Below are 9,792 nucleotides of genomic sequence, written 5' to 3' on the forward strand. Positions count from 1 at the left end.
ATAATTGTTTATAACTGAAACGTGAACGTGTACTCCATAAATCGTAATTTACATTTAATAAAAATCAATTAATATCAGCAATATCATAAATCAATAAGTATGACACTGCTCCATAAGAAATTTAATGTCCTTTTCAAGGTACTGGTATTTATTTTCCTTTAAAAATATCGTTTTTTGTTTAATGTTTTACTTTTACTTGTATTGTTTTCATTACAATCAACTGCACTATATTTTTTTGTAATAGTATTAAAACATAAATAGATAACGGTTTTAATATATCTTACAATTAGTTCGTTACCCTTCTGCTAAAAAGATTGAAATTTTCAGTAAGTTGTTGTGGTATTTATACATATTTAAATAATTTATTGGGGAGGGTTCGTCATGGGTACGAGAATATGTATCTATATATATAAAAAAGAATATTTTTCTGTATGTCCTTTATAGAATCGTAAACTATGCATTTGATCATGTCATCTTCAGCAAAGTATTGTGCATCACCCCCACAAAGGTTTCTGAGCTGGTACGACCAAAAAAAAAAAAAAAGCGTAGCAATGCGCGCAGGGTACAGCTACTATATAATAAAAGTAAGCAACATACACTGAGCTTTAGAGAGGTATAAAACACTTTCGAATTCGGTTACTTTACATTTATCGAATTGAAACGCGAATAAAATACAATTTTTATTAAATGACAAGACTTAATTATAATCGACATAATTACATTACACTACACTTAACAGTATTTTTATTTCACTCGTAATTGGTTGTGTCGCGTCGTCGCATCCGCGTGGACTTTCGATAAAACACTCGCGATGAAAGTTCGTAAACACGTATGCAATTATGCATATGCTAAATGGGGATTTATGCGATGAACATCGGAGCTTACTATACGATCGTACTTCGACAACCAGATATCGACTTTACGCGTGTAAGATAAAGACGATAATCGATCGATATATTTATTGTTATTTATTTTAAAGATGTGTATGAACAAAGTAGACTTTTATAGAGAGAGAGATGACTCATTAAGTTTACTTTCACCCATCTTTGTGGGCGCGAGTTTTCAAAGGTCGATATGACACGATGACGTTAAGTCCCGAATAATCAACGATGTTTATTACTAATTACAGTTAGTATGATATTTTTATTATTGTTCTTTAATATTAAGTACGTTATTTAGTATTGGTAATGTAATAACATGCAATTATACTTATTGAATTCGATTAGAGACTTAATAGGGTTTCACAGTTAATTGACATTTAAATATTTGAAATTATACAGTGATTGGATCTTGACTGTGTACGGGTATTAATGTGTTTTATTAACAATAATATTTTAATAAATTCTATTGTTTTAACTCTTATAAGTTATTATTATTAATATTTTAAAATCCCAATCGTTCCTTTAGCTTCATTATCCTCTTTCTCATCAAGTACCTACTTAGTGATACGAGGACAATGACATCGTTTTTTTTGAATTGTTTACTTAAATTACAATGGCTTTGTCTTATAATATATTTTTCGTTTGTTAAAATAATTATTTTTGATTGCTAGAATATTGCGACAGATATACATATAGGAAATAATGTTTGTGGCCGAGAGGTCAAGAACGTCTTTATTTTATTTTTTTAACAAATATTTATTTTTATATTTTAAATATTTGGATGTTTATATTGTTATCGTATTTTTTAAGATTATTTAAAAGGAAGTGTTATTGAACTTTATAACGCATTGCGGAAAAATACGTAGTTCTGTGTTTTTCTACACGTCGGAGTTTATTAAACAAACTCAATGACATGTATACTAGATATAATATTTTGTAGATTTTATCGTGTATTGATTTTTGTCAGATATAGGTCGATCTAGACATTTATCGTTACTGGTCTGATTCTAGTTCAGCGCGGTGTACAATATCGGAAAACCTGCATCAATGAATTTAGTACATATGAAATTATGTATATAAAAATAATTTATAGGATTCCGTATTATTCTAATGGAAACAAAAATAACGTTTTCTGTGACTACTTTTTTTTCACGTCAGTGTCTGTTGATTACAAGGCAACATCCTCGAAACTGTAATAAATAAATGCTTCACACTCAACGGCCCCCGGTAGAATTTTCTCCTGTGTTGGGGATTTGAAAACACACACAATACAGTAGCACAAATGCCCAGACCACGACAAACATCTATATGGCCAATGCAAATGTTTGTCACGTGCGGGTATCGAACCCGCAACCGATAGCGCAACATACAGTGTTATCACCGCTAAGCCAACGCATTGTCAATAGTGTTGTTTAAGATATGTTACTAGAACTTTAGTTAGCCGCTATATGATAAAGTTAAGTAAAATTCAATTTTGTTTCTATACAAATCCATACCTGAAATATCTTTAAACAATGTCTCAATAAATACCTACGTATTAATCTTTTATTTCTTTATATTACAGTACTTATTAGATATTAAAATTTATTAAAAAAAAAGAAAACCAAAAATGTTTAAAAGTATAAAAATATGTATATACAGAATGTTTGACTTCTATATTCCATCAAATGGGGGGTTCTGTAGATGTTATAGATCACGTCCCGCGTAAAAAAAAATGATTCCTCGTTCATTTAATTAGACTGCTTAAATAGACGAGCTACTTTGATAGAATAGTTCCACATGATACCTTTCATGAGCACTTGTAGTATAATTTACAATAAAAACATTTTACGAGAAAAATAATTCGTTTCCATATGCGGTGCTTTAGTTGAATGCGGCAGTTAGTATTATTATTTCACTTTATCGACGTTTTTCAGGGCTGAGGAAAAATAGTATTGGACGGTTATGCAAAAGTACGTAACCAGAGTAGCTCGTATATTAAGACAAGTACTCCTAGGAAGTTTTTTTTAAATGTGGAACGTTCTATAACACCTACAGAACCCCTCATTTGAAGAAACGCAGTTAAAAGCCCAATATGTATATACCTACGTGATTAGTATAATTTCTTTGATGTCTACGGAATTTTTCGTATTAAATTTCGGCGCTCATATTGACGTATCTTTTCTGAAATAATGGGCAATGTATGAGTGAAATAGAAATATTATTATATTAAATGTCCGTAAATGTAATTGATTTTTTTATTCATGTGCGACAGAAATGACTATAACGCATGATGTATAGAATTCCCCTTAAGTAGAATATATATTTATAATTAATTATGTATGCCACATTGTTTTTATTGTTAAATTATATTCTTTTAAAATTTAAAATAAAATTAAATCTATAACATATTGCTGGGGCTGCTTTCATGCAATGAAATGTGTAATTAAAAATTGTTGAATTCATATTTTAAATAAAATATCTGAGTACTGAAACTTTATCATAACAAGTGCAAAGCCAGATGCGTTGTTATTATTCTTTATGTAATAACTGATCACGCTTTTATAGAATTTACCAATTTTGCACTTCGCAAATTCTGTTTTTACGCATTTTAAATTTATGTAAGTAATAAAATAATAATTTTTTGAACCAATACCGCACCTTTCACTTTTTTGTTGCTATCCGTAATAACAATGCAAGTATGCTGCTGTTATAAATTTGTATTTTTTAATAATGTTAATTTCACTGTCATTAAACAATTTAAAAATATGTATAATAGTAATTTTTAATAATGTTATTTAATGCATTGTTGCAGGTAAGCTGGAACGTATATTTTTATTACGTAGATGGGTCTAAACTGTTGTTGTGTTGGTAAGTTGATGAAAATATATTTTTTTAAACCGTTTAAAATTAGACTTCGATAGTTATGTTTTCATACTATAACACGTTTTACAAATTTGACCCGTTCAACGACAAATTCATAAGCGTCAAAATGTTATTTAATGTGCAACCAAAAGTAAACAAATATTTAATTGCGTGATTAAGGCTGTATAGTTCTCCGCTGCATCCATACCGGCGTTAGTCGCATGGTGCGGCGCGCACTCCCACTCGACGTTCTCGGCCGCGACTGGCTCGCGCTCATTTACTCCAGTCCTCAGCCAACTGCCGCGGCGAACGCACGCGACGAATTACGCGCCTCCGATGTTAGTTTACGATTACAACATCGCGTCGCAACACGGAATTTTGCCGTGACATTGAATATAACTATCTCGAATATGGGTTAAACGACCCCGTAGACGAAATGAGTCCGGGCGAGCGCGCCGCCTTAGGGCGCCGCGAAGCCCCTCGCCCTCACTACGCGGCCACCGCACCGGGTTTCCCGCCACCGTATTATCCGCCCTATGGTGTGCCACATCCTAACGCATGGCTGGGAGCACCACTCATATCTATGGCGGGACGTTCGCCGCCTTCTCGTGAAAACCCTGTGTCTAAGCTTGCGATGCATACGCAAGGTGCTCCACTTATTATTCAAAATAGACATGATCGCAAAAAATATACAACAATGCCTGAGCAACGGAATCATCGTCCCGTTGGACACACGGAACATTTTACAAAAGAACGATGTGATGTCACTGACAGACCAAGAAATCAACATCATCAACAACAACAACAACAAACACGTCCAACGAGAAACGGCCGTAACAATAATACGGACGCTGTTAGCGTAGCGAGCGATGAAAGTTCCGGCTCTACGAATTCTGAAACAATGTTGCCGAGGATTATTAAACCGAGGAAGCGACGTAAAAAGGACAGAAAGCCTAATAACATGGTGCCACATGAACTAACGTCCGCAGTATTAGATCTCGGTGATGTCGATCATTGTGCAGTTACAAATATGGGGTCAACAACGCATGGCCTTTATGAGGAATCCTACTGTCGGGATATACCATTGCCGTATCGTTTAGATGTGAAAGTGCTAGACTACCCGGAACCAGCGCCAGAAACATACAGAGTGTCGGCTCTAGGTGAGGCTTTGGAGGCTACGCGCTTCGGATTAGTAGAAGCGGCTTCACCATCTGAATCCGCCGTCACTTCATGTCAATGTCGTTATTGTGACCCTGTTGGACAGATTTGGGATGCGGATTCAATAGCTCATTTACTGGATGAAAATTCTAGTGGTGATTTTGCTCCCACCAAATTAGAGGAATCGATGAAAGTCGTCGGACCTTTAGGCAGGCGTGGTGCAGATACAATGCTAAGAAGAAGTTGGAGCGATCCATCGGCACGAGTTCCAGAAAGAAAAGTTAATAATAGTGATACGATGTCGGCGCCTAATCTCTATTCTTTGTTCCCACCCCCCAGAAAAACAAGTTCTCCGGAGCCTAGATCGCCACTGGCTTTAGAAATATCATCTGAAATTGTTACTTCAATGAATGGACATCGTGACTTGGAAATTAAATTATTTTCGACCTCGCCCCCGGCGTCGACCTCCGAACGACGTTCTTTCTTCGGCGATAAAAGTGAAAGTGCCGTTAACGATAAATGTGCGAACAAAAATTTAAAGGAAAAATCAAACAGTGCAGTGAGTGATGATGACAGGGTTGTGTCGAGTGCAAACAATAATAAAAAAAGTGAAAATATAGATTCGGGTTGCATAAGTGCACTCGTAGCAGGCGACAACTTGCGCAACATTTGTGATTTAGCCTTAGTATCTGTCTGAGGTCTTGAACGACCGTGTCTATAATAGTTATAACATTTGAAAGCGTATGATTACCAGTCCAGGGGCTTTACACTCGCCATTTGAGCTGGACTCAAATTGTCATAGCGAGGCATAAAACGGAGCGTCTCTAAGCGACTCTGATATTGAGATCTCCGAATCGGTTTCCTGTAGATTCTATAATTAATTTATTTTTTAACAATAGCTTATGAAACTGAAATGAAACTTTGTCTGGAAATTTTTATAAATTGTGATTCGCCGTTATGACTCGATAGTCACACGAGATAAGTGTCGTTCGTTATTGGATGACACAATGCACGGTGTCGCGTTTTTGTGCTGTAGAGAGCGATGTATTTACATACAAGCTATCACGCTAATAGTAATAAAACAATTTTGCAACTTTGTAACAACGTATTGGCCTAACTTTGTGCAATTAACGTTTCACACTACTAACACGGTTGCGCGGATGCGTGCTAGCCATTGCGGTTTCCCGAGATTTTCACCGCGCGTCGTTCCGGGTGGTGCCTCGTGCGCACCGGTTCATAGTGTTAATGACTCTTTTTTCATTCCTCCTCGTGGTTCACTTTTACCGTTTACTAAGCCGACCTCCTTGTCTCAAAAACTAATGGCCTCAGATTGCGAATTAAACGTTAAATTCATATTGTACATTACTACGTAAATTAACACGTTTATTCGGCATTGTAATTGCTTATTCAAATAGTAATTTATTTTTTATGGTATGTTAACTGTGGCCGCAATAACTGTATATAGTTTTATTGCACATTATTGAATATTTTATAGAACGGGATTCATACATCACCGGTGACGTATAATTAAGTATAGTATTATTCTATTTATTTGTTTTATGAACATTGTTAAAGTGATGACACGTGTTAATTAATCTTTTCACGCATACAGGAATGATCGCTATCATCTTATTTCTGGAAAGTTCAAACTAGAACGAATCTCCACTATACAGTTAGCCATTTAATTGTTATATAGTTTTTATGGAAATTTATAGTAATAAAAAATTAAAACTATATAGTAGCACCAATAAGACGTCGTTTTTACTTCAACATTAATTAGTTACATGAAGAAGCGAAACAGATAAAAAAAAACGATAAGTTTTTTTCAACAGTTCTGTTATCATTGTGTCGAACAAGCAAGCGGTTCATTAACATTCGTTTCTGACTATAAAAAACTACGTAAATTCCTTATCTGTTTTGAGAGGCTTTTATAAATTTCTTCTTGATTATATGTTTGTTTGTTCTTTTTTCATTGTCTCTTCGTTAAACCGTGAATACAAGAATAAACTTAACTTTTCCATCAAGTGAACGTTATTTTAGTAAACGTAATAGGTTTAATTGTCGTATTTAGAATAATTTCAAAATTGTTAACTCTCGTAGGACTTTTTCGAAGGATGAAAGGCAGTGTTATTAACGGCGAATCAGTAATGTTTTCTTTAAAACTACGTGTATTTCTTTGAGGAAGGGGCCAATGGGTATACCAGATAAAGTTTCATAGTGTAGATAATGTGAATATAATTTAAGTTATTCATGGTTCGTACCTTGGTACACCACTATCGTTGGCTTTTACACACTATGGGCTGTTTAGTATATTCTACTTTTTTATTTTTGTGTTGTGTTAGCTTATATTGTTCGGCGCGTGCGTGGGACGACATGATAAATCGGTTCTTGCTTTATTTTTCTCTAAGATAGGCTCGACGTAGACGAGGAGTTGTTACAGTATCTTATCGACGGAAAAATTCTGATTTAATGTGCATTAGCGGCATCGTTGATTGCATTATATATCAAGTTATTATCGCTGTTCAAATACCGAACCGGTAATAATTGTTCTACGCGAGACCCTGTTTCTGTTACACTAAAGTAAAAAGAACGCCGCGTAGTTCATTACGCTGATAAGAGAATTAATATGAAGTTTCGAGACTATGTAATATATTCTATTCTACCCATTTTACATTACGACTGTAAATAACTTTCGTCAACGTCGAGTCGCTACTTGTGTTGGGATCAATATACGTATGAGACAGCTGTAAAACTCAACGATACAATAAATATTAATATGTAAACAAAATAGGCTATGTCTAACTTACTGAGTGAATGCATTTTATACATAAAAATTATATAGGTTTATTATTTGTTTGTGTACGTCGTGAGGCACGAGTTACACGCTTGCACAATATTTTTGTACAATAAAAAATCATCATGCCCTGATAATTTTTGTTGTTTTATTTTGTGCTTGGTTAGTTGAGCACTACGTTAGCTCTCACACGATTTCCCTCGACCTCTGAAATAAAAAAAAAACGAAATCTAACCTCATGTTTAGCAAAAAAAAACAAATTCACCGTAATATTTATTACCCAATATGTTACGTAACTCGTTTTACGGGCTCTTTATATTCACCAGATGGACTCGATAACCTTAATAAGGAATCAATATTCGGTTATAAAAAGGTTTAAAATTCAAAAACCCGTATCGTAAGCAGCGTGGCCGTTTACGTAATTCCTCACTCGACTTTCTATTGTCGTGGAACAGCTTATGGTTACGCGTTCGCCATTGTGTTGTTTGTTTACAAAATGTATATTCGGGTGTGTATTACAAACGATACGCGAGTTATCACTCGCAAAACAATAATTTTCAATGTAGTTACCATAAGTCACAATAAGATTCATAAAAAATTGTGTCTATTTGATGAATATACGTATGTTCATTAGAGACTTACGATAATAATAAAAAATATTTAGATAAATAAGAAATTAAAATTTGTTTACACATTAAAAATTGTTTATAATAATTAATTTCCATGTTGCATGTTGATAATATAATTTTATCAAATTAATTATTTCCTTCTTATCCGATTGATTAATACTTATCAAAAAATATAAATTGCGATTATTCGGTCGTAAATGTGTAGAAATAATTTGAATGTTTATCTTAACCGTTTCCGTTTGATAGTTTGAATTTATTTAAAGAGCATAGTTTTATGCACATTTTATGTTTTTTTATATTAAATGTTACCAAATAAGTCCTTGCCGATTATCTGCTTGATGTGAACGACCCCACCTCGATTTCTTTTGATATGACTAATACTGATAAATACATGGAGAAAATTTAACAAATTTGAACTAGTAAACTTATAAATTGTAAAAAAAAACATTTACTAATATTTTAGTGATAATGTACAATAAAAGTAAAAAGGTCCTCAAGGCGGTATTCAAACTACTTATTTAAGATTTTTAATATTCTGAAAATTCAAATAATAAATATTTAAGTTGAATTAGATTTTATTGTTGTACAAACAACAATGAGTGTTCGTAATTAATTTTTTTATTAATAAATATAATTTTAACACATCGCTTTTACTCGTAAACTGTACCAAATATCACAACGAAAGCGTTTTCGTAATGCTCATATACGTCTCCGTGTCAAGGACACAGACAAAGTCACGAGAACATTATACTTTTATACATTTTTGAGTTTACTCCTTAGAAAACGATATAAGGCCGTGGTTAGAAAAAATATTTAGAAACAGTAGCGCTAACCAGCCCCGAGAGTAACGTATAACCGCATCTCTTGCAAGAAAGATAAAAGTATTTTTTTTTTTATATATATCTCCGTAATTGTTCTTAAGGGGTAAGCTCCAGTCGTGTGTCGGGGCTGACACGCGCACTTTTTATTTTAATTTTAGCCTGGACGCGTTTAATTAAAGTACACTTTCATAAAGAAGGAACTCAATAATAAAGACTAAGTTGATATCGTAATTTATATGATGCTTCATTATCAGTAGGTACTCTTTTATCTAGATAGTTTAGAAAACAACTCGATATAACTGCACTTAGAGTAGAGCCACTTGTTCTTATACAAGTATATTATATATAAACGTTAATATATTTAATAATTGACTGCTTCATATAAAATTTTACTAAAGAAAGTTTTTATTGAATATTTGAAATCTCAAAACTATACAATTTGCATATAGCAGATATTCATTTGACAATGAAGATATATCTACAATTTACGAGTACTCGTATATTTTTTGTCTAATATCTTGTCTTTTGTGTCTTGTGAAAACCGCAGTTTCAACACATGTTCAGTTCATAATGTAAAACTTTTTAAGTTGTAGCGTAATCTCTTATTGCCGGTAATATTCAACAGAGGTTTTCATGTGCAATTGTTTTTAAATCGGAGTTTTAGA

The 9,792-nt window shown here is 33.5% G+C and overlaps 1 protein-coding gene across 1 annotated transcript; it reads left to right on the forward strand.

Moving 5' to 3' along the window:
- Nucleotides 1-3,956: 3,956 nt before the first annotated feature.
- LOC123657770 lies at nt 3,957-5,580 on the forward strand. The gene has a single exon (XM_045593283.1). It carries the CDS (start codon nt 4,162-4,164, stop codon nt 5,578-5,580), a length of 1,419 nt encoding a protein of 472 aa, XP_045449239.1. The 5' UTR covers nt 3,957-4,161.
- The last annotated feature ends 4,212 nt before the right edge of the window (nt 5,581-9,792 follow it).

The sequence above is a fragment of the Melitaea cinxia genome, chromosome 11 (genome assembly GCF_905220565.1).
Source record: "Melitaea cinxia chromosome 11, ilMelCinx1.1, whole genome shotgun sequence".
Classification (NCBI taxonomy): Eukaryota; Metazoa; Arthropoda; class Insecta; order Lepidoptera; family Nymphalidae; genus Melitaea; species Melitaea cinxia.